The sequence below is a fragment of the Bubalus kerabau genome, chromosome 8, assembly GCF_029407905.1.
Source record: "Bubalus kerabau isolate K-KA32 ecotype Philippines breed swamp buffalo chromosome 8, PCC_UOA_SB_1v2, whole genome shotgun sequence".
Taxonomy (NCBI): Eukaryota; Metazoa; Chordata; class Mammalia; order Artiodactyla; family Bovidae; genus Bubalus; species Bubalus kerabau.
Window position 1 is genome coordinate 64491137 of NC_073631.1, and position 26302 is coordinate 64517438.

The 26302-nt window shown below is 36.6% G+C and overlaps 1 protein-coding gene across 1 annotated transcript in view; it reads right to left on the reverse strand.

Annotated features, from left to right (window-relative positions):
- SEPTIN7 (septin 7) overlaps positions 1 to 26302 on the reverse strand; it is a 58925-nt gene that overhangs the window by 21308 nt on the left and 11315 nt on the right. The window contains exons 3-6 of the mRNA XM_055590417.1: positions 22363 to 22469; positions 9672 to 9772; positions 8716 to 8850; positions 2072 to 2189 (exon numbers count right to left, since the gene is read on the reverse strand). Coding sequence (XP_055446392.1) covers positions 2072 to 2189; positions 8716 to 8850; positions 9672 to 9772; positions 22363 to 22469 — 461 coding nt within the window. The remainder of the gene's footprint in view (positions 1 to 2071; positions 2190 to 8715; positions 8851 to 9671; positions 9773 to 22362; positions 22470 to 26302) is intronic.

The following is a 26302-nucleotide window of genomic DNA, read 5'->3' on the forward strand; positions in this document are numbered from 1 at the left end:
TCTAGTTAGAAAAAAAAACCTAAGAATAAATGATGAGGTGTCAGATTATGTGCCAACCTAATGTTGGCCAAAAAGTTCCTTTAGGTTTTTTGGCAAGCTTTCTGAACATACTTTTTGGCCAACCTGATACATGCCTAGAAGAAAAAAGAAAGACTAGTAGCTAGCTCTAAGAGCAATGGCTTTTAGTCAGAGGCTGTATATTAAAATAGCCCGAGTGAGCTTCTTCACAGTAACAAATACAAAGCTGTATCTTAACCTACAAAACCAACTAGTAGAGCTGTGGTCCAATAACTCATTTTGAAAAAGTTCTCTACATGAGTCTGATAAACACCTCTGGTTAAACACTACCTGTCCCTGCCCCCCTGCTTTTTTTTAAAGAATAAATAAAGAAAAAGTAAATTGACAACCACTGCAAGTGACCAATTTGGAAGTAGAGATCACTGCTTATTCACCTTTTTTATTTCTTAATTTTTAGTACAATTCCAAATTAAGATAGAAGAGAAATATTACTAATACTATATGATTAGTATCTGAACTTAGAAACAGCAAATTACAAAATAAAAATGGAGCTAATAAATGTAAAATAAAAAATTTCCTGGTAGAAATATCAGATACAGTAAAAATGATGTAGTAAAACATTCTAAAAATTTATACAGATTTAACACAATTTCAAAGCAAATTTCCACAGGTTTTTGTTTTTCTAATAGTTTTCAAGTTATTCTAAAATTCATACTGAAAAAGATGAAGAACCAAAGTACTTTGTTACAAAAGACTAGAAGGACAGTAAGAGATAATAAACTCTAAAATCTATTTTAAAATATTATACAACTTAACTTTAATTTAAAAGACATATAGTGCTAGATGCTCAGGTGTGTCCAAGTCTTTGCAACCCCATGGACTATAGCCTGCAGGCTCCTCTGTCCATGGAATTCTCAAGAATACTGGAGTGGGTAGTCATTCCCTTGTCAAGGAGATCTTCATGACCCAGGGATCAAACCCAGGTTTCCTGCACTGCAGGCAGATTCTTTACTGTCTGAGCCACCAGGGAAGCTCTTAAAAGACGTAACACTGGCCTAAAATTTAAAAACAGGCTACTAGAATAGGAAAGTAGTTCCAGAAACTGATCCTACCATTTCATAAGATACAATATATAATAAACCAAAAACATAACACTGAAGGAAAACTAAACCCCTGCTTTAAAATGTTCAGCTTTTCTGGAAAATTGAAAGTTTAAGAAATTATTAGGCATCACCTTAATCCAAAAAAGTTTAAAAAAAAATAATGACAATGCTAGCAAGGCACTGGAACAAACATACCTGTCATAAAAGGAATTTTGACTGTTTTATTGAGAAAGCACCATGACAAAATGGGGGGGGGGGGTAATACAGTAATTATACCCTTTAAAAAATAATCCTCTCCCCAGGAATTCAGTCTAGGAAAGTAATACTTCTATAAAGGGTGTGGGGAGAGGCAGTGGCACAAGCTATACAGAAAATCTAAAATGGGGCTTCCCTTGTGGCTCAGCTAGTAAAGAATCCGCCTGCAATGTGGGAGACTGCCTGTGGGGACGGGTGGTGGTGGAAGCTATACAGAAACATCTAAAATAGTCTTATTTAAATTGACAAAGGATAAGGGCATTATGGTTTCCCAGGTGGCTCAGTGGCAGAGAATCCACCTGCCAACAGAGGACGCACAAGAGACAGAGATTCGATCCCTACGTCAGAAGATCCCCTGAAGCAGGAAATGGCAACCCACTCCAGTATTCTTGCCTGGAAAATTCCACGGACCGAGGAGCCTGGTGGGCTACAGTCCATGGGATCACAAAGAGTTGGATACAACTAAACAACTGAGCACACACACTGAAGGGCATGATAATACTTATGGGCTCCTAGGAGAAAACTAAAGCAGGAGACTATTTTCAACAGTTATTTTTAATATAGTGTAAACAACCACACACACACAGTAAAGTAGCAGGAAGAACATACTGTAACATTATAATGAAAATATGCAAAACTGCAAATTACATGAATAGTATCAGAATCCTAAGAATTCTCAAACTCATTTTACTTACCTGTTTCTTAAACTGTTGGCATTCCTCTGGTGTGAGTGTGTCTGCTTTGGCAATAAGTGGAATGATATTCACTTTTTCATGCAAACGCTTCATAAACTCAATATCCAATGGTTTAAGTCTGAAATATACAATATTTAATATGACGGGATTGACCAATTTGGGAGAACAGACTTTTCACATTCCAATGCTAAAATTACATACATTGGAACTACTTCATTTCCTCATCAGAAACACTCTCTAAAGATGTATATTGGGCCAGCAACAGTTAGGAAGAATAGGATTTCAAGAAGCACTGGAATGCCTAAGAAAGATTTGACTCCTGTGTTTTAACACCCTGGTCACAGCATGTGGGCCCGAAAGTAGAATCAGAAAATCCAGAAAGGCTCCTAATAAGCTTTCCTACAAGAGACTCTACTTATCACTCAAATTTGGGAAATCTGTCTTGTTTTTAAATGAAAAATTATAATCCTCTTTTACTTCTTGTTACCCAGTATATTTCTCAGAGAAGGGGCTCAAAAGAACATCTTCTTCATCATCCCTTTTATTCATTACACTCTAACTATTGCCTCCACTTGGCCATACTTTTAAGGTCACCAAATACTTTCAGGCTGCTATTATAATTAGTCAGCAGCAGCCAACTCAGAAACACTGTGGTGTTTAATGGTATTTTTAATTTGCCCATTATGCAGCACGGACATTACTCTCTCACAAGCTGTTTACTTAAAGTAAGTTCCAGGATCCTCTTTGTAAGTTAGTCCCTTAAAAGGTACATGCCTCAGAATTCTCTATTAGGTCTTTTCTTCTCTACATTCTATGAGCTTATCATTAACTACAACAACTTCAATATCCTTTATGGCTTAATAACTCCCAAGTCTTTATACCTAGCCCAGACCTCATTCTTATGTTCCAGGCTTGTGTTCACCTGATGGAAATACTACTCGGACATTCCATTTTGGCACCTCAAAATCAAAAGTTCATCTGAACCCCCAAATACCCCCTCCCCTTCTATACTTTCTATCTCAGCAAGTAACACTTTAATCCACCCAGTTACTCAAAGCTGAAACCCAGGACTCAGATTGGATAAACTTCCTCTATTTATCCATTCCAAAGATTCACCAGAACCTGCTGAACAAATAAAAATATTTATATATTTATCTCCTTTCCATTACTTTGGTTCAGGCCACCAAACTTTGATAATGACAACAATCTGTCTGGTTTCCCTCAAAACCATGCACACTGCAGTCAGTATGATGTTTCTAAAATCCAATTCTGATCATCATTCCCAGACTGAAAACCTTACTAAAGCCAGATTCCTTAAGTGAGTGTGGCCTACGAAGCCTGTGAAAACATAACCTCTTTAGCTGACCTCATCTCGCAGCATCCCTTAGCATTTTTACTACTTCCGACTTCCAATATGCCAGCCTTTTTGAACTTCTCACAATATCTTGAAATCACCATACTTTCCCAGCCCCGTTCTAGCTGGCTTGCCTAATTCCTATTTTTCCTTTAGGACCTAGCTTACTATTCTCCTCTGAGAGAACCAACCTAAAACTAGAAGCCTCAAGGATCACAACACTGAATCTGTCATATAGTAACCACCTACTTGTGTATTTGTTCTTCCCATCTTCTCACTAGAAAATCCTTAAGAGCAAAAGTCTTTGTCTGATTCATCTCTTCTGTAATATCTAGTACAGTGCCAACACTTGAGAAGGTGTTCAAATATGTGCTGACTAAAAAACTAAGCTGCTGTAATTTTCCTTACATCTTTGAATAACTGTAAATGAAAATCACCTATTCCTCACATGCAGAATACACTAGACTAAAAATTAATATTTAACAAATAAATGAAGATAACAGCAGTATTTTGCATAGAAATACAGTATTCCTTAGCTTTGATAAAACATGGGGAAAATGGAATAAAGGTCTAATTTCATTATAAATTTTATGGACTAATATTTTAAAATAAACAGAAAGCCCTTGTTTGAGTTCTCTTAGCATACTATAATTTAATATATATACTGGTGGGTGTATTGGCAGTGTGTCCAGAGACTAATGGGAGAAGGCAATGGCAACCCACTCCAGTGTTCTTGCCTGGAGAATCCCAGGGATGGGGGAGCCTGGTGGGCTGCCGTCTATGGGGCTGAGCAGAGTCAAACACGACTGAAGTGACTTAGCAGCAGCAGCAGAGACTAATGAGATACTCCTTTTTTACTGATGAATAATACTATACTTCTTTGTGGTAGTGACCTGCTGACTTGCAGAAAGACAGGGTAAGAAGGCAGGAAGGCAGATATGGAGAAATGAGACAGCTTCAATTCTAATTCTCATCTTAAATCCTTTGAATTTTGATATTAGCATTCAGAGAACACTACAGAAAGAGTGTGTGGCTGGAATATAACACCATATTTATCTATAAACAGCACCCTTATCTCACTAGTGGTAACTGAAAAACCTTTAGATTTTGAGAAAATATTTAAGTTTTTGCCTGTTTTTCATCAATCATTACATAACAACACTAAATATAAAAGCCATGGCTCAGTCAATTGATCTCGGATTTGGGACTGCCCTGGTGTTTCAGTGGTTAAGAATCTGCCTGAGAATGCAGGGGACACAGGTTTGATCCTTGGTTTGGGAAGACTCCACATGCTGTAGAGCAACTAAGCCCCTGCGCCACAACTACTTAGCCCATGTGCAGCAACTACTGAAGCCTGCACACCCTAGAGCCCATGCTCTGCAAGAGAAGGCACTGCAATAAGAAGGCCAAGCACCTCAACTAGAATAGCCCATGCTGACCACAACTAGAGAAAGCCCACACGCAGCACTGAAGACCCAGCAGAGCCAAAAAATAAATAAATTTAAAGAGAGAACTATGGAGCACATAAAATAAACTTAATTATTTCCACTATATATATATATATATTTTTTTTTTAATCTCACATTTGTAAATTTTTAGAGTTTACCTTCCAGATTATATGCAGGACAAAGTTAAATTACTACCACTACCACCTCATTAAACTGGTAACAGAAAAGAATTCAGTTAATCTATAATTTTAATGAATCTTGCAAGGAGATCCAACCAGTCCGTTCTAAAGGAGATCAGTCCTGGGTGTTCATTGGAAGGACTGATGCTAAAGCTCAAACTCCAATACTTTGGCCACCTCATGCAAAGAGTTGACTCATTGGAAAAGACTCTGATGCTGGGACGGATTGGGGGCAGGAGGAGAAGGGGACGACAGAGGATGAGATGGCTGGATGGCATCACTGACTCGATGGACATGAGTTTGAGTAAACTCCGGGAGTTGGTAATGGACAGGGAGGCCCAACGTGCTGCAATTCATGGGATCACAGAGTCGGACACGACTGAGCAACTGAACTGAACTGAATATAAAATATTAAATTGTAATCTAAGTTAACAAGATTTTATACTTAAAGTAAAACAACATTTACAGAACATTTATTATTTCAATTTTCCAAGAGGAAGATACTTGAAAATAGCCATGGCAAGGAAATCAGGGAAGTCAACCTCTCAAACATAAAATGACAGGGTTGAAGAATATTAAAACAGTTTTTACAAAATTAAACTTTAGATATAACCTTTATAAAAGCCCTGATAAAACCCTCTGCCCTTTTAAACTAGAATACAAATTTTAAAAGCTTACAAAATGCCAACAGAAAACACTTATTTCACAAGAGATTACATACTGGTTGAAATTTTTCCTCTGTCCATTTAATTTTATTTCAGATCATGTTTTCCAAGAAATCTAATTTTTAAGTTTTTTTTTTTTTTAACACAAAGGAAACTCCTTTATAGAATTTCTAAAAGATAAACCCTTCCCTGGTGACTCAGACACTGAACAATCCACTTGCAATGCAGGAGACCCAGGTTCGATCCCTGGGTCAGGAAGATACCCTGGAAAAGGAAATGGAAACCCACTCCACATTCTTGCCTGGGAAATCCCAGGGACAAAGGAGCTACAGTCCATGGGGTCGCAGAGTTGGACACGACTGAGCGATGAAACACAAAGAGAAAAAACTATGTAACACCTCAAAGCCTACAACAAAATAAGTAAAATGAATAGAGGGCAAATGACAAATATTTATTAAACATACATACATATACACATTTCTAAGGGAAAAAAAATCTATATAAAACTAACACTTTTTTCAAAGTGGCAATAAAAATTCCAAAGGTTTGTAAAAACACCATTTAAAAATTCAAGTTCCAAGTCAGTTACCAACCACTGAACAAAGGAAATGAAGCAACAACAGCTGAAATCACAAATTAACCCTTTGTTCAGTGATGACACCTGGTGAGGAAAGGGACACAGAAAATACACTGCTGGACCAATATATAATTACTCCAAAAACAGAACCTCTAAAAAGGAAATCCAGGGACTACCCAGGTAGAACGGTCATAATTCCTCTACTATGCTGCCTGGAATTTCACTCTAGTGAGCATGGAATTTTGAACTCTTTACAGAAAACTCCATGTCATATTATGTCACTTAATCCGCAGCAGCATATATCAGTGGGCAAAACTTTGTTCCATTTCTAAAAATAGTTAAGCTGACAAACTACTCAAAAGCACGTTGTTATACTAAGAAATTAAAATCTGGAACTCTCATCCCTTGTGACAAACAAGAAATGGTCCCAAGCCACTACACATAATATCAAAATTTTTTCTTTAAAAAAAATTTTATTTCCCATGCAATTTTAAGGACTATATTTTCCCTCAGGGGATAAGAGAAATGTGATTTCATGAGAATTACTAAATGTTGGAGAGAGTCCAAAAGATCTAAAATAATAAAAAGTAGATATAAACTGACAAATTTCTATTGACCTAACTACAGGTTAAGATTTTACTTTGCTGGCTTTCAGGAAATACCCCTAACAAGTTATATTAGAATGATATATATATATATACACATATATATATACACACACACATGAAAATTCAAGAAGAAACTAACAAGTTCTCAGAAAAAAACTATACAGTATGATATTTTGAGTTTTTTTTTTTTGCTTTTAAGTAGATAAGTCAATTTTGGGCTTTAAATATATAATTTTCTGAGAATACTATAGAAGAATATTAGAAATGAAAAAGAAATAGTTGCACCACTACAATCAGATAGTGCAAAAATGGTAAACTTTAAAATTAAGGCTTTCTGCTCAACCAAGATGGTGATAATGGACACTGGCCTATCTAGGCAAAAGGTAAAGAAGAAAGCAGAAAACAAAAGAGAAAGGCACGCTGTTGAAAGTGGGCTTCCCTGATAGCTCAGTTGGTAAAGAATCTGCCTGCAATGCAAGAGAATCCAGTTCAATTCCTGGGTTGGGACGATCTGCTAGAGAAGGGATAAGCTATCCACTTCAGTATTCCTGGGCTTCCGTTGTGGCTCAGCTGGTAAAGAATCTTCCCGCAATGCAGGAGACCTGGGTTTGATTCCTGGGTTGGGAAGATCCCCTGGAGAAGGGAAAAGGTACCCACTCCAGTATTGTGGCCTGGAAAACTCCATGGACTCTATAGTCCATGGGGTCAGAAAGAGTCAGACACGATTAAGCGACTTTCACTTAAAGGAACTGGTTTATACTACTGTTATTTTGGTGTTAGATGACAATACTATTTAGTCTAATGCTATGAAACAGTCCAGTCCCTTTTGGTGGAGAGATGGTGGAGTTACAATCATCAGGGGGCGGAGTTATCCTGAGTCATTTAACCAAAGACTAAAGAAGAGGGCTTCCCAGGTGGCTTGGATGGTAAAGCGTCTTCCTGAAATGTGGGAGACTCGGGTTTGATCCCTGGGTCAGGAAGATCCCCTGGAGAAGGAAATGGCAGCCCATTCCAGTACTCTTGCCTGGAAAATCCCTGGACGGAGAAGCCTAGTAGGCTACAGTTCATAGGGTGGCAAAGAGTCAGTCACGACTGAGCAACTTCACTTTCACTTTAAAGAAGAGTAAGTACAAACATCCGCAGTTGACAATGACACGCATTATCTCCTCAAAATGACAAAGAAACACAAACGACCAAAACAGGAGTAGAGGCTGGCCATACAAACAAACAATCCAATCAGATACATGTCTAAATACTCAGATCTTAATTTTAACTCCTAATAAGTAGAAGGTTAGTACTGATGATAGGATACTTAAATAATTTGACTGTGACAGCTAAGGTGAAATAGATTAGTAAAACAGATTTAGTGAAGAAAGAAATAGCACATTAAAACCTTGGTATTTAAGTTTTTTTGCAATGTTCTCTATCAGATGTATAATAAACAGTATCTTTGGAGTTTCTTAGAATATGTCTAAGCTAATCGTTATGGCTGCTTCTCCTTATTTGATTGTTCAATCTGTGGCAGACTGGTCAACAAGAAAGCTAAATTAGCCACACTGAGACACCAAACCATGATGAAAACAACATTCCTCTCCATGAAGCACAGTCTTACACATGAGAAACTAAGAAGTAAAATCATTTTTAGCGTGGCTAGGACTTACATTTTTTATAAATCATTTGTATATGGAATTTGGAACTTCACAAGTTGTATAGTTAAACATACTCCACAGAGATGAGGATTACTAACACATGCACCCAAAGATGAGTAATAATAAAACAACAAAAAGGTTATCAGAAGTATTCAGGCACTTACCCATGTCCTGAAGGAGCAATGAAGTATAAACAACACTGCACTCTGTTATCAGGCATCTGACGTCTGTTCACTCTAGATTCTGCATTTAGGTAGTCCTCGAACTTACTATCAATGTAGTCGATAACAGGCTGCCAGCTGTAGAATGCAAATAAATAAAATAATTAACTTGAGATTCCACTTATGAATGGTGCTTCCCAGATGGCTCAGTGGTGAAGAATCCACCAAGATCCCTTGGTCAGGAAGACCTTCTGGAGAAGAAAATGGCAACCCATTCCAGTATTCTTGCCTGGGAAATTCTATGGACAGAGGAGCCTGGCAGACTGTCCATAGGGTCACTAAAGAGTCAGACATAACTAAGTGATTAAATAACAAAAAACACACTTTACAACATGAAAAATTACATCTAAAGAGTTTTAGATTTCAAATGAAAAGATTAAACACAGAAGCCTCATGATGAATTTATTTAGGTATTTCAAAAGTTGAAGAAATTTACTTCAAAAATAATGCAGAACTCAAAAGAAAAATTAAAATATTTTTATAAGCTCCTAATATCTTATTTCCAAATAGAAAGTCATGGATGTTTTCTTCACTTACAACTTACAGAAAAACTGAAGGTCTAAAATCATATTTAAATTAGGGTGTGACAGAAAACAGATAAAATTAATAGCAGAGAATGAAAAGTTTCTTATAATAATGAGAATTCTTTTATCTATGTTTTAGAGTCTATCTTCAAAATAATTCTATGAAAAGTGTTATCATCATTTTATAGAAAAGGAAATCAGTTCAAAGAAGTTAAGCAATAATGACAAGTGGCAAAGTTGATATATGAACCCAAACCATATTACTTAAATTTCAGTTAACCATAGGTGAGAAGATTTAAAATGTTAAAAAAAATCTAACCAGCCCTATTCCCAAATGCAATGGAAAGCAAAGCAGTAGGGACAAACCCTTCTTACCAATTACTATTGTCCACTGCATCTCCAAATCCTGGGGTATCGACTATTGTGAGCAGCAACTGAACACCACCTTCTTTGATTAAAACTTTGGATTGTTCCACCTGTAAGAGTCATTGTGTACAGATATTAATAACATACATTATATCTGTGGTTTCCTACAAGGTAAGATGTAGGGAGACGAGTGTTAATCAAAACTAAATAGGAAGTTTTTTATAAAGTACATCTACCCACTCAGCCACTTTCTTTAGAATCAATTACTATAGATATTGAGTGTCCAGGTTATTTAAAAGAAAAGTATATATATAAATAATGGGTTTACGGCTCATAGTTGGTATAGAGAAGGAAAATAGGAACTGATAAAATATTATTAATTACTAAAGCCATGTAAAACTTAAACAACAAAAATGCACATCTAATAATACAAATTAACAATGTGCTTCAATGATCAAGTAATTCACAGAGATCAAATATGATTTATCAAAAGTACATTTAATCTACCATTTGCAGTAAATGTTTTCTGGATTATCTCCATCTACTTTGGTCCCAACCAATTACTCAAGTGAACTTATTACCATTTCCAAATCTTTCTCAGCATGGCTGTAATTATTTACACTTGTGTTTACATCATGACCTAAGAGCCAACTTTCTTCTCGAATGTGTTATTGTCCATTCAGGTCAAAGCAATCAGCAAAATCCAGGCATTGAAAAAAAATGCATTCTGGTAGGGTAAAACCCTACTAACTCTGATTAAAATCTTCAGTTCTCTTTAGAGTTTGTAAAAATGTTCTATTTAAGAAAGGGAATTGGAATTAAACAGTAACAGCAGTTCTTCCTACAATCTAAGATATTCTGTAACCCCAAATTCCGTTTTAGAATGTAAAAATCATTCATCTTGGACATATGCTGCTTAAAGCAAACATTCATTCAAACAGAAAAGGAGAATCATTCTTCCAGAAAAAGATAGGCTTTCATTTAATTTATATATAGTGTTTAGTAAGACTAGAGGTTCCAAGTATGCTGACAGGCTAACTTAAGAGGCACGAATTAAACTTTGAATGTTCCATGCCATAGGAAGGTACCAATTAAGTACTACTAGACTTTAAGAGGGAAATGTAATCACATGAAAAACAATTTCAACTATCCATGTTGATTAACAGAGCTGGGAAAGGAAAAGCGACTAATTTCTGGGTAAGAAAAGTTTGGTTTACCTTTACAGGTTAAAAAAATTGATGATGTCTTTCCATTACCCTCTGACATTTTCTTACAGATGCTAGCTGATGGATGAAGAGACTGAAAAGCTGAAACTAAGACTGCTGAGCGAAAAGTGTATAGCAGCATTGCTCAATAGAACTTTCTGAGATGATGGAAATGGTTCTATATCTACACTATCCAATACATACTAGCTGCTTGCCCATGCAAGCAACAAGTTCTTGAAATCTGACTAGAGCAACTGAGGAACTGAATGTTCAATTTTATTTAACTTAAACTGAAACAGCTACACGTGGCTTTGTTGTTGTTGTTGTTGTTGTTTAGTCACTAAGTCATGTCTGACTCTTTGGTGACCCCATGGACTGTAGCCTGCCAGGCTCCTCTGTCCATGGGTTTTTCCAAGCAAGAATACTGGAGTGGATTGCCATTTCCTTCTCCAGGGGATCCTCCCAATCCACATGTGGCTTAGTGACTACTGAATTCGATAGTGAAGATTGATAGCAATCAGAAATTATTTTGTTAAAAGAGCATTATCAAAAAAGAAACTTGCTGAAACTGAAATTTGGACATGCATATTCACAGAAAGGCTTCCAATCTTTTAGACAAATAAGAGACAAAGTTCTTATCTTTTAGACCAATGGTTTTTAAATTGCTTTGACCCTAATGTAAACTGTCAGTGAAAATTTTAGATATCCCAAATGTAAGTACATTTATTTATCTACCAAACATATAAAATTGGTTATCTGAACATTAAACAGCAGGAAGTGTCAATTTCTCTGTAAATTAAAAAAGTTAAACATCAATAGATACAGGTTCTAATATTTTCTGGTCACCTTCAATATCAACGATGGTTGCACACTGCTTGGGAGAATACTGTTTCATACCACACAGCTAAGATAATACGGTCTGTCTGATATTGAGTTACTCTAATAATATGAGGGAGGCAAAATAACTGTGGAAATAATCAGATTCATCAGTGTAGATTATCAAAACTAAAAAAAATTGAGTGATATTACTTCATGTGGCTTAGAAATTCACATTCTATATATCTAGTAGTTGTCTATAGTTAAAAAGGACAATCTGGTTATATGTCAATTATATTTCAATTCTTTAAAAAAGAACAATCTATTCAAATCTAACAGATCTCAATATATATCTCATTTGCCTCCATCTCCTTCATAAAAATAAGTTATCCATTTATGGTAACTGTCACTGAAGCAGAAATATCCAAAGTAACCATCCCTTCACCTAAAAATTCTCAAAAATTATTTTAAATGACACAGTATCATGTATTAGAACTGATGTAAAAATCTAACTGTTCTACATGAATCATCTCCTGATTTTACTCCAAACCATTTCTGGTTCTCTCATTACCAAACAAAGAACATTTCTACCTCTAGTACTAGGCTGTATACTAATCACACACCACAACAGCTTAAATTTTAAGATTTTTGCTTCTTTGTTTAAAAAAAAATTAGTTCAACAACTTAATTGTTTATTGGAGTGATAATACAAATGAAGATCTGCTTTTCATACGGAAGCTTCTTTTCTTCTTTGGCCTATGAAATTCTGTGTATCCATACATGGTCAAATACATAGAAGACAGCAACATATGGAAGAAATCCAGAAAACAACTGTAAACTAGTGCCATTCACAGGATCCAACTGTATCCTATCATCTGGTTTTGCAAGTATCCTCATGGGATCCATGGTAAACAAATTAGTCCAAGTCCAGGAATTTCAAACTTTTCTTAAGAAATCTATTCCAAATGGCCACTTTCCCATGCACTTTACTTAAGCAGGTCACATCAGCATATTTTATGGCATCACTCAAGAGTTCTCAAAGATTAAACACATAATTTAATACCAAAGGAATGAATGAATCAAGGGCACTTTCAAATGAGCTTTTCTCTGAAAAATAAAATTAAAGCCTATTATATTGTTTATGTATAATAATTAAGGGCTATTTTGGATTCCTAGATTCCAGAAACTCACACTTTTTCTAATATTTACAGTTTTTCAATCTGAGAAAAAGTCAAACTTTCACTGTTCATACAGCTTCACTTCTTCCATTTCTGAAAGACTATTAAACACACTACACTTTTCTAACTTAATGTTTGAATCATTTTTTAAGATAAAGTATTATAACTATATTAACATTTGAGGAGAGGGCTAAAATTTTCTGTCAAGAGCTTACCTTCACCTATACTTGCTCAGGAGATGACACTACAGCCAAAGCCCTGCAGACTCAACTAGTAGAAACTTGAACAGTCTGCAATATTCCACTTGGCTCAAACACAAAATCTATTCTAGATTATTTAATAACTCAAAAGACAAGCATCATCATATATACTTCATTATGTTCAATAAGATACTTACAGAGGCAATGACCAACAGAATAGTTATGCTTAAAGACTACTTCCTTCTCACCAAGACTGAAAACGAACTAAGAAGAAACTTGATCCAAACACTAATTCTGCTTTCTACTCTCTGAACCACTATATACCTCATTCCCCTCTCTCCTTACACTGAAATCTTAATTCCCATGTCCTTTCATTTTCTATTAGCAAACCCCTCCCAAATCCTTTCTTTTCCTTTCCAGCTAAGATACTCTTCCATAAATTTCATAAACTTCAACTCTGACAGGAATTTCCAGGTCATCTGATAATCTTTTTATTTGCTCCTTCACCTCATGTCTCTTCTAGTATGACTCTTCCCAAGTTCTATCTTGGGGCTTCCCAGGTGGCTCAGCAGATAAAGAACCTGCCCGCAATGCAGGAGACTATTGTGGGTTCAGTCCCTGGGTCAGGAAGATCCCCTGGAGGAAGGGATTGGCAACCCACTCCAGTCTTCTTGCCTGGAGAATCCCATGAACAGAGATGCCTGGTGGGCTATAGTCCACAGGGTCACAAAGAGCTGGACATGACTGAAGTGTCTGAGCACGCACACATGCACACAACCTCTACCTTACAATCTTTGCCACCAGGCTCAGCAAAGTACTTGATCTTCACTGGAAGACAAGAACATCCCCAATTTGTTGTTGCTATTTATTTTTTAATTTTTTTAAACTCAAGTACAGGTGACTTACAATGTTTCAGCTGCATGGCAAAGTATGTAAATATACAATCCTTTTTATTTACATTCAAATGGATATATACATTCTTTTTCAGTTCTTTTTCCATTTTAAGTTATTACAAGATATTGAATATAGCTCCCTGAGCTATATAGTAGGTCCTTGTTGCTTATCTATTTTATATAATGTGGTTCAGTTCAGTTCAGTCGCGTCCAACTCTTTGCGACCCCATGATCACAGCACGCCAGGCCTCTCTGTCCATCACCAACTCCCAGAGTTCATTCAAATTCATGTCCATCAAGTCGGTGATGCCATTCAGCCATCTAATCCTCCGTTGTCCCCTTCTCCTCCTGCCCCCAATCCCTCCCAGCATCAGGGTCAACTCTTCGCATGAGGAGGCCAAAGTATTGGAGTTTCAGCTTCAGCATCAGTCCTTCCAATGAACACCCAGGACTGATCTCCTTTAGGATGGACTGGTTGGATCTCCTTACAGTCCAAGGGACTCTCAAGAGTCTTCTCCAACACCACAGTTCAAAAGCATCAATTCTTTGGCGCTCAGCTTTCTTCACAGTCCAAGTTTCACATCCATATATATAATGTGGTATGTATCTGTTAATCCCAAATTCCTAATTAATCCCCCCTTCTTTCCCCTTTGGTAACCATAAGTTTGTTTTCTATGAGTCTGCTTCTGTTTTATGAATAAAATTCATTTGTATCATGTTTTTAGATTTCACATATTAAGTGATATCATATGGTATTTGTCATTCTCCTGACTTACTTCACTTAGTGTAATATCTGCTGCTGAAAAGTAATACTCTATTACGCACGGGCACACACATACACACACACACACAATCTTCTTTATCCATCTGTCAGTGGAATTTAAGTTACTTCCATGTCTTGATAATTGTACACAGTGCTGCCATGAACACTGGGGTGCATCTGTCCTTTTGAATTTGAGTTTTCTCCAGATATATGCTAAGGAACGGGACTGCTGGATGATATGGTACCTGTTTTAAAGGAAGCTCCATAGTGTTCTCCATAGTAGCTGCACCAATTCACATTCTCACCAACAGTGTAGGAGGGTTCTCAAGAGCATCCCCAATTTTTCTGAAGCTTTTCTGAATGTTCTCTCCTGTTTAGTGGAATAGATTTCTTTTTTCCCTGAGACTAATTTCTCAATCTATGGTGGGGATTTGACCAACTTCCATTTCAAAGTCATCTTGACAACTATTTAGACTAGTTCCCCTGTATCTTCAATCTCTCATCTCTTAGGATCTGATTCTCCATAGGATACAAACATTTTCAGGTCTATTTTAGAAATAAAAACCAAACCATTGTCTCTGTCCCCTACACTGGACCTCTAGGTATTCCCTCTCATCCCTTCCTTCATAGCTATTTCCATCTTCACTGACTCACAAAGTCACTTCCCAACTCACTGTCATCCTGCCCCCTATTCCTATGATTTCACTAAAATACACCTTGCCAAAGTCACCTCTATACCACCCTAGAGCAACATCTTTCTCACTATATCATGACTGTTTGCTATATCCATCACATGACTGTGACAATCTTGAGAACTCATATGTCCATCATCCTTGTAGCCCCCAAACCTGGTAAAAGACAAGTATTCAAATACCTGCTCTGTGTATGACTGCTTCAAAAAAATTATCAAAACTTGACCAACATTAACAGCAGAGTTTCCTAACTGGACTTTATAAAGATGTTTCAAGGAGTCATAAGAAGTTATCTTAGGGATAGGATTCATTGCTTTCACTTCTTCTCACCTCCAAAACTTTTGTACCCATATAATCTAAAATAGTGATTTATTAAACTTCATAAACCAAGAAAAGTTTTAAAGATGACCAACATAAGGCTGCCAACTAAAAGTCTGGGGGAAAAAAAATAAAAAGGACTTCCCTGGCGGTCCAGTGGCTAAGACTCCACACTCCTAATGTAAAAGGCCTGGGTTCAATCCCTGGCTGGGGAACTAGATCCCACATGCTCCAACTAAGACCTGGCAAAGCCAAATAAAAAAAATAAAATTTTTCAAAAAAAAAAAAAAAAATCTGAAAGAAAAAACAAATCTAGCACTGTTATTTCACAAAAGAAACTGAAATGGATTTAGTCTCAGAATAAAGGACGGTCTTTCCCTAGGAAGGTTACCAACTATCTCCTTTCCCTAGGAGATAGATAGCTGGCAAACTTTTGCTGAAATGAAATATGATATAAAAATTTTCAAATATAAGATCATAAAACTTGCTACCATGTATATAACATTGTATTAATATTTTTCTTGAAAACTATTAATCTAAGCATCTATGTTTGAGATTAGAATATGAAATAGAGCTTAAGTGTTCAAATTTTTTCTATAACTTTAATCAGTCTATTGGGAAAATACATGTATGAATGAAAGTGAAAGTAACATGGTGCCATTTCATTCAATTAGAAATATTCTGGAAGAACTCAGGAAAAACAGTTCACTCTCTTACTTTCTTTGACAAAGATAGGATGAAATCAGTCCGCAGCAGGCCAGAAACACAAGGAGTGGTCCACAAAGTATAGTACCCAGACTGGCAGTTGAATAGCTTGGAAACTTAAAAAAAAAGCCAAATTCTTTGGGCTCTGCCTCAAATATGGGGAGGGGGACTTGACAGACTGAGCAAGGCTTCCAAGTGATTGTGAAGCACAGTGTACTTTGAGAAGACTGGTATAAAGAACTACAGGACCAGAATGTCAGCTTACATTTGGAAGTACACAGCTTAGGTTTCTAAGGCCAAAGACAGGATGTTGAGAATTAATCTCAGATGCCTTCTATCTATTAATGAAAAGTTCACTCAGATCGGAACCACTGGAAACAGAATCATTTGTCTGCTCAGAGTAGATAGTTTCTCCCTTCTCCCAAGACTGTGAATGTGAAGGAATTTCTTCTTTAAGATACAAGCCTCTTGTAAACAAATAATGCTCGGAGAGATTATGAGATTGTGGTCTTTATAGAAGTTTCACTCCCTATTTGGCCACATCACAGGATGTTACTTCTCTTCTTTCTGACAGTTGGAAGTGTTCCAGAAAGCCTTCAGGTCAGGGAAATTGCAGACATTTGTTTTTTGAAACTCAGGATTGTATGTTTTTCCTGGATTACTCTTCACTGAGAGAATTTAAGAGCTCCCAAGAGCAGATCATCTACTAGATTATTGAGCTTGGTGAAAAACCACTCAACTGTAAAAGAAAATTACATTCTACTCTCTAACAACTGAATGACTAGGAATACATCATGTTCTCTCCTAGGTAAGTAGAGAAAAGAGTTAAGATGACCTTCATCTTGTTTCCAGTATATCAAGGAATACTTCCATGGTACATCAGGAAAGAGGACTTCTCTGGGATTTTAATAAGGATCAATCTAGTTCTCAAATGTTAAAGGTCTCACTTTTGGTACAAGGAGGAGATTTAATAGTGGTATACAGGCCTTTGTCTTAAAAATGTTACTAGAGATAGCCTTAGTCTAATTATGCCTTTGTTTTCAAAAAAGGGAGAGCTGGGAAAACATTTACAACAGAAGAGGATACCTTTGAAGTGTTACCTTAAGGTCAAGTGAGTTTAAGCCAGCATTATTCTGGAGACAAACCAATATAAATAGAATTCTGACAAATTGAGAGCTTCTCCCATCTTTTAACAGATACCAGCCTAGGAGAAACTACCTGCAGTAACTGAAATGTAAGGGACTGTTATCTCGATAAGAAACATCTGCAAATCTCAAGAAGGAAAAAATAGGAAATATTAAGTTGGTCAAAACACTTCATGAAATTTGAACAATTTATGAGTATAAAAGATATGTTCAATCTTATAAGAAATCAAAGGGAAAAAAATGAAATGTCTTTATGTATACACACAGGTGCACGTACACACATACACAACAGAAATGAGTACTTATGTCCATCAAAAGATATATACAAGAACATTTATGTCAGTCAAAAACTGAAAACCCATATGCTTATCTACAATGAAGAGGACAGGCTGTGATATAGTCATATAGTAGAATATTATACAACAATGAAAAGAACTACAGCTACACAACATGAATAAATACCACACACATAATCCTCAGTGAAAGAAACCAGACTTAAGAATATATCTAAATGAAGTTCAAGAACAGACAAAATTAATCTATGGAGATGTCAGAAAGGTGTTTATAAATGGGAGTGGGTGTAATACTGAGTGAGAGGAGACACAAGGAAGCCTTCCAGGTTCCTAGAAAAATACTGTATCTTAATCTGGGAAGTGGTTACTTGGATATATGAATTGCTGCTGTTGTTTAGTCACTAAGTTGTGTCCAACTTTTTGCGACTCCATGGACTGTGACCCACCAGGCTCCTCTGTCCACGGGATTTCCCAGGTAAGAATACTGAAGTGGGTCATCATTTCCTTCTGCAGGAATCACACCCATGTCTCCTACTTCGGCAGGCAGATTCTTTACCACTGGCCACCAGGGAAACCCAGATATATGAATATTTATAGAAAACTCACCAAGTTCTATGCTTAAATTTGTGCCCTTTTAGTATACAAACTACACAGCAACTTAAAAATTAAATGCAAAAAAATTCTGCTTAAGACAAAAATAATCAACAAAATTTCAAAAAAAGATCAAATTTGAAATTTCAAAGATTCTCAAATTTGAAATCATTCCACTTAATCTACGATAGTGTTTTATAAAATTTCACAGACCAAAAAAAAAGTAGAAACAAAACTTCAAAGATCCTCAAACAAATTTTAAAAAATTGTTCAGTCAGTCAACAAATATTGGATGCTAACATGTAACAGATGCCGTGCTAGAAACTTAGCTTGTTAAGGGTTGAATAAAAAGGAGTCCCTACCCTTACAGAGTTTATAGAGTGGTCAAGAAAGGCTTCATTAAGAAAGTAACTTTTAAGCAGAGAACTGATGAAAATTAGGACGCAAGCCATGAGGATATCCCAAGGAAAACCACTGCAAGCAGAGAAACAAAGTGGAAGGCCCCTGGAGTGGAAGAGATCGGCCTGCTCAAAGGACAGCAAAGAGGTTGTTTTGGCCAAAGCAGGAAAAGCCAAAAGTATAAGAACTAGGTTAAGGGCACCGGGCAGGTAGGGGTGGGGAGGGGGAGGAGGGATGGGGGTAAACTCAACTCTCCTTGTTTGACCAAATACTTTGTTGCAAAGTATGTTAAACTAGATTTCCCTGTGTTGAATTCCTTAGACTGCAAGTGCCAATACACTTCATCTGTTCAGACACTAGCAAAAATCACTGTACTGGGTGAATCCAAAGAGCTAAAAATACTGTCAACTTGCCTATTTTGTTTAAATAAAATAAAATAAAACATGGTAAGGTATGAAACTTTTATGATTAATTGGCTTCCATCATCCACCAAGAAGTTTACTGGAATTTCAAACCTAGTACATAATGGTCAGTCAATACCCTCCAGAGTCCAGCTTGAAAATTCAAATATAATAAGCAATAATGAACATCATGTGTGTACCATTTAAAAGTAAAAACAAAACAACACTAGGTATTCCTTACTAGGTAGCATCAGATAGGAGAAGGCAATGGCACCCCATTCCAGTACTCTTGCCTGGGAAATCCCATGAACGGAGGGGGTCGCAAAGAGTCGGACACAACTGAGCAACTTCACTTTCACTTTTCACTTTCATTTACTGGAGAAGGAAATGGCACCCCACTCCAGTGTTCTTGCCTGGAGAATCCCAGGGACGGGGGAGCCTGGTGGGCTGCCGTCTATGGGGTCGCAGAGTGACACGACTGATGTGACTTAGCAGCAGCATCAGACAGATCAGCCTTAAGACTTAATTCCATTTTTTACCTTATGACCTAATTTCCCATTTTTTAAAACTAAACTCATATATTACATAACTATGAAGAAATAACCTCACTGATCAATTCAGTTTGTCTAAACTGCCTAACTGGAAAATCTATCTCCATACATAAGATTTTTCAAGGAAAAGGAAATATAAATAAAAGAAAAATGACAATTTTCTGGACCAAACATCATTAAAAAGTAAAGTTAATCCATTTATTAAGAACTTGTTAATCTACTAAACTAATACTTATTAAGTTTCTAAAGTATAGAGATAGCATAGTTTTATAAAATACAGACTAAACCATAGTGCTTAGATTTGTATCCTAGTTCTGGTACGCTAACTACATGATCCTCAGGTACATCATCATCTCTGTGCCCCAATTTCCACATCTGTAAAATAGGGATAATAACACCATTTACCCAAAAAAGTTACTGCAGGAATTAAATAAAGGCATCTAAAGTGTTTGGAATAGTACCTGGAAGATGTTAATGATTCACTAAGTGTTGTTTTATTATTAATGTCGACCTTGCATTATGCCAGGTGCTAAAAACTACAAAAAGGACTCAGAAAATTTCCTCACCAGCACTAACAGCCAAGAACACCTTTGGTAGATATATGACCATTAATATTTAACAGACATTTTACACTAAATATGCCTGAACTTAGGAATCTACACTGTGGGGTTTCCTTAACATTTCTATATAACTTAGTTACTAAGTCCAGAGAAGGCAATGGCACCCCACTCCAGTACTCTTGCCTGGCAAATTCCAGGGACGGGGGAGCCTGGTGGGCTGCTGTCTGTGGGGTCGCACAGAGTCGGACACGACTGAAGTGACTTCGCAGCAGCAGTTACTAATTTTGGATTTAAATATTTAAATTAAGAAAATTTAAAGTTTATCTTCTTGCTTAGGGTTAAAATATCCAATATATCACAAAATAAATACGCAATAAAGTATAGTATCAAGTTTTTAGAACACATTTTTTTTGCAGGTAATTTGAAATCTCAAACTCCATAAAGGATATTTTAAAAATTCCTGAAACAGAGAAAACTTTAAAAAGAAGAAACAAAATACCCAGCTCCAGCGTCACTGCCTCAATAAGACATGCTTCTGCTAGAACTGTTCACTCCACTCCTTTTCTGCTTATGTGCTGTGTATTTCTGCATCAATCTACCAACAAATCTTTCAATCAATAGTTTAGAGCAGTGCTGCCTAACAAAAATGTAATGTGAACTACATAAATAATTTTAAAAATTTCAGTAGCCACTTTAGAAAGTAGCAACAGATGAAATTAATGAATTTTACTTAACCCAATATAACCAATTAATCATTATTATAAAATGTAATCAATAGAAAAATTTAAATAAAATAATGCTGTTGTTGTTGTTGTTTTAACAAACTAAGACTTCAAAATCTGGGGTATATTTTATACTTGCATCTTAACATAGACATCTCACATTTTAAGACCTCAATAGCCACATGTGGCTACCAGCTATTGTCCTGGACAACATATCACTAGGACTAGAGAGTCTAGCACTTTGCTAGCAGCATTAGCATCACCTTGGATTGAATCTCAGCTCACTTCAGACTTACTAGAACAGGAACTAAGTTTAACGAGCTCCTCAGATGATCTGAATGCACATTAAAGATTGAGAAGTACTAAATTAGACCACACATGGCTTAAAGTATTAACAAATTGCTACTGCCATTTAACATTCATGTAGTATCATGCCACTCACTAAAACAAATACTAATGGCTTTGACACAAGTCATGTTTTCTGTACCCTGTCCATCAGAATTTTCTGCAATGGTGGAAATAATCTGCACTGCTCCAAATGGTAGCTTCTTGTCACATATTACTCTTCGAAATGTACCCAGTGCAACTGAGAAACAGAATTTTTTTGCTTCAATGACTTTTAACTCATTTAAACTTAAATAGCTACATATGGCAAGTAGTTACCATATTGCAGCGCAACTCTGAATGTTATAATTTACTGTATCACAGTAAAATCTCTAGGAGGATCCTTAAGACAAATTCATAAGGTTCTAAATCAAGAAAGTCCCTCTAATTACATGCACTTCTCAATCAATCACTCTCTCTCTTTTTCAACAACAACCATGTTTACTAACACTTTACACTGGCTAAGGTCAAATTTGAAATCTACCTAAATATAATACAAGTCACAGAATATGTTTTGTGGGGAAGTACAGGTGGCTCAGTAATAAAGAATCCACCTGCCAATGCAGGAGACGCAGGTTATCGGCTCCCTAGGTCAGGAAGATCCCTTGGCATAAGAAATGGCAACCCACTCCAGTATTATTGCCTGGGAAATCCCATGGACAGAGGAGCCTGGCAGGCTACCATCTATGGGGTCTCCAGAACTGGACATGACTTAAGAGACTAAAAAAACAATAACACAGAGAACATATTAATAGAGATCTTAACCACATTTGTAACAAAACAGATGGACTGTATAACAAAGTATCTATAAAAAATAATTTACAGACTGTGTTTTGTATCTGTTAATATTACCCCATCTTATCATCAATTAACAATACACATACCTGTACAGTCTTTTTTATTCTATGGGAAGGACCTGGATACTCTGGAGAATACAAATCTGTGAGGAATAATGAGTTGATTAATGTTGACTTTCCCAGTCCAGATTCACCTAAAAGAAACAAAGCGGGAAATCTGTTAAAACTCCGTCAACTTATCAAGCTTAAATATTCAACCAGTGTTATAATCAAACTTGCTTTCATCCAATTACTTCTTGGAGGACAAGCAAGTGACATTACAAAATACACTATAAAGACTCCCTATTACAGTAAGTTCTTAGCCCTAATTTTCTTACCTATCAAGTCAGACTCGTATTTGGAAAGGATTTTTAGCTTCATAATTCTACAATCTGTTTTTTAAAAGTAATGTTAAAAAAAAAAGTAATGTACCTGATACAATAGTCATCAGTTTTTTTTTAAACAGTGATATATTCCTAGAGATAAAGTCATGAAGGAAACATCCCACTTGGATTATATATTGCTGCTTCAGTGCAATAAAGCATAACAGAAGTACAAATGCTTATTACAGACAATTAATGAATGACCAAGGCAAGAAATCAGGTAAGTACAAAAAAGTAAGAGGTCTGCTGACAAAAAAACAAGAAAAATTAATCACAATGTATGCTAAAAGCAAACCACAAAAAAAAACCCACTTCTAATTTACCCATATACCAATCAATTTAAGTATATTCTATAAACTAGATTCCAAAAAGTCATACTTTTCATATTTCTATATACTTTTTATAAAAATGCTTCTGTCTAAACTGAAAAAGGAGGGAGGTAAAACGATTTCCACTAAGATTCACATACTCTTCTCTAACCCTTCATGTCAAGTCTAAGAGACCATATCAAATGTACAGCTAATTTTTACTAAAACATCAACAACTTTAGAATATATGTAATATAAAGTCAAAATAAATTAACAATCATATAATAATTATCAATTAATATGGCACCAGTTGCTAGTAGTTCAGTTAGTTTAATAGGCACCTTTATCCTATATAACTGATATCACAAGTTTTTTATGAATACTATCAGTCTTTCATATGGTGGGGGAAGGATTAAACTTTTCCCTCTAATATTCAACTGTGGCTAGCATTCACTAACGAAAATAAAGAGTTTTCATCTACAGGGAAACAGCTAGTTTTAAAATATGTGAATCATAAAAAGTAAAGATTTTGTCAAAATATCCGAGTGGATACCAAGGAATCAAGAGTGTGACATGATTGGTGGTTCATTCTTAACTAACTCAAATTTTTATGATAGAAGACTATGAATTGTTAATTTTGTTACAGGTGGTAACATTTACAGTGATAACATAAAATGAGATTTCCATGGTATTTCTATCATAGTCCTGAGAACAGATTTTAATTGAATGATCAGTAATTTAGGTGACATACACTGATGAGCAGTAAAGTACTAGGAGTTATGGACTAAGCCAATGATATAAAAATGAAAATGACTACTTCAATTCTCAAAGGCATTTCTAGGGTAATACACACTACTAACTACAATTTAACTTAATAAGTGTTTCAGTAGTACACATTTAGTGTGCCATGTAAAGAGTCAAGAAGTTATTATTTGGGCTTAATGAAGAAAACATCTTCATATCATCCACTTACTTGAGAGTTCTGGGCAGAGGAAGAACAGAGCCCCAAAATCTAAAGCTTTCTCCCTTCTAAATATTAATCTATTAGTTTCAACCATTAATAAATTTGGAGGCCATTCAAAGTTTTTACAAACTCTGTTTGTCAAAATACATGTAAATGTAACCACTGAAACGCTATACACCTCTGCAAGTAAGTTTCATTTCCAAACTAAATTTTTTCCACACTTTTATCTCCTTTTAGTCACTTTTTTCCTATGGCAGCCCCAAACTACAATTTTATCAATTTTTTTAACCTGTGTTACATAAGAATAAAAAAATAATTTCTCTTATTCATATGCCAGTTAACTCTGTAACAGTTAAACATTAGTTTTTAAACCCTTCAAACTTATTTCAGCTCTTTCCCTTCCACTTTCTTCCTAAAAATTCGGTCCAGAAATCATTATCTGAGGCTGAGGACATCAGGTGAACATGCTGGAGGGAAGACACAGTGGCCCAGGGCAGGCTAATAGGCGTCTACAAGATAAAGACCGCTTCCCAAGGAGTCTGGGAGAAGGTCTGAACTCAAAAACGATGAGGAAGACGTGAAGAGTGGCTTGCCACAGGGTGTCACAGCACTTGAGAGGGGTGAGTAGCGATACTCCACCACAGGGAGGAAGAGAAAAGCCTGGACGGAAGATAAGTTTCATACAGGAAAAGTGATCAAATAAGCACAGTCAAAAAATTATGAATCACTATGCTGCTGCTTCGTCACTTCAGTCGTGCCCGACTCTGTGCAACCCCACAGACGGCAGCCCACCAGGCTCCCCCGTCCCTGGGATTCTCCAGGCAAGAACACTGGAGTGGGTTGCCATTTCCTTCTCCAGTGCATGAAAGTGAAAAGTGAAAGTGAAGTCGCTTAGTCGTGTCTGACTCTGAGCGACCCCATGGACTGCAGCCCGCTAGGCTCCTTCGTCCATGGGATTCTCCAGGCAAGAGTACTGGAGTGGGGTGCCATTGCCTTCTCCAATGAATCACTATATTGTATACCTATAACTTATATAATATTGTACAGCAACTATAATTCAATTTTTTTAAAAAAGTAAACATATGCTGTGATAATGAACTGAAACTGGAGATACTAGTGTAAACTTGATGATTTTCAACAAATATAATAGATGCAGATACACTATAGATACAAAAGTATTTATGTTTTTGTGTCCATATATATGTAGGGCTTTCCTGGTGGCTCGGAGAAGGCAATGGCACCCCACTCCAGTACTCTTGCCTGGAGAATCCCATGGATGGAGGAGCCTGATGGGCTGCAGTCCATGGGGTTGCTAGAGTCGGACACGACTGGGCGACTTCACTTTCACTTTTCACTTTCATGCATTGGAGGAGGAAATGGCAACCCACTCCAGTGTTCTTGCCTGGAGAATCCCAGGGACAGGGAAGCCTGGTGGGCTGCCATCTGTGGGGTCGCACAGAGTCGAACACGACTGAAGTGATTAGCAGCAGCAGTTCCTGGTGGCTCAGACAGTAAAGAATCTGACTGCAATACAGGAGACCGAGTTCAATCCCTGGGTTGGGAAGATTCCCTGCAGAAAGGAATGGCTATCCACTCCAGTATACTTGCCTGGAGAATTCCATGGATAGAGGAGCTTGGCAGGCTATAGCTCATGGGGTTGCAAAGAGCTGGACACAAATGAGAGACTAACACTTTCACTTTCTCTATATATGTATGTATACAAACATACATTTGCTGTTTTCTGATTTTGATGGTATATTAATGGCTATGCAGTAGAAGATCCTTGAGGAAGAGAAATACACAAGTATTTAAGTGGCAAAGAGGCATTGTGCATTGCAAATGTTACAGAGGGCAAAAACCTGTGTACTGTACTTGTAATTTTTGTCTTTACAAATGTTACAAAATTAATTAAAACATTATCTCAGCACAAGAATCACAATAAATCAGTATCACACACTTTCAATTATGCAAAATACTTTGTACCTATAGTTCTCAATTTTTAGCTGAATTAACAACCTCTCTGAAAATCCAAATACACAATCTCTCCTCAGAATATAAATGATAAAAATCTCAATTGTATTTCAGGAAGCTCAGTCAGTGAACCCAAACTCAGTTGTGTTTGACACTTTTCAACCCTATGGACTGTAGCCCACCAGGCTCCTCTGTCCATGGGATTCTCCAGGCAAGAATACTCTAGTGAGTTGCTATTTCCTCCTCCAGGGGATCTTTCTGACCCAGAAATCAAACCCACATCTCCTGCGTCTCCTGCATTGCAGGCAGATTCTTCACTGATGAGCCACCGGGGAAGCCCCAGTCACCCCTATTTTCCCCTT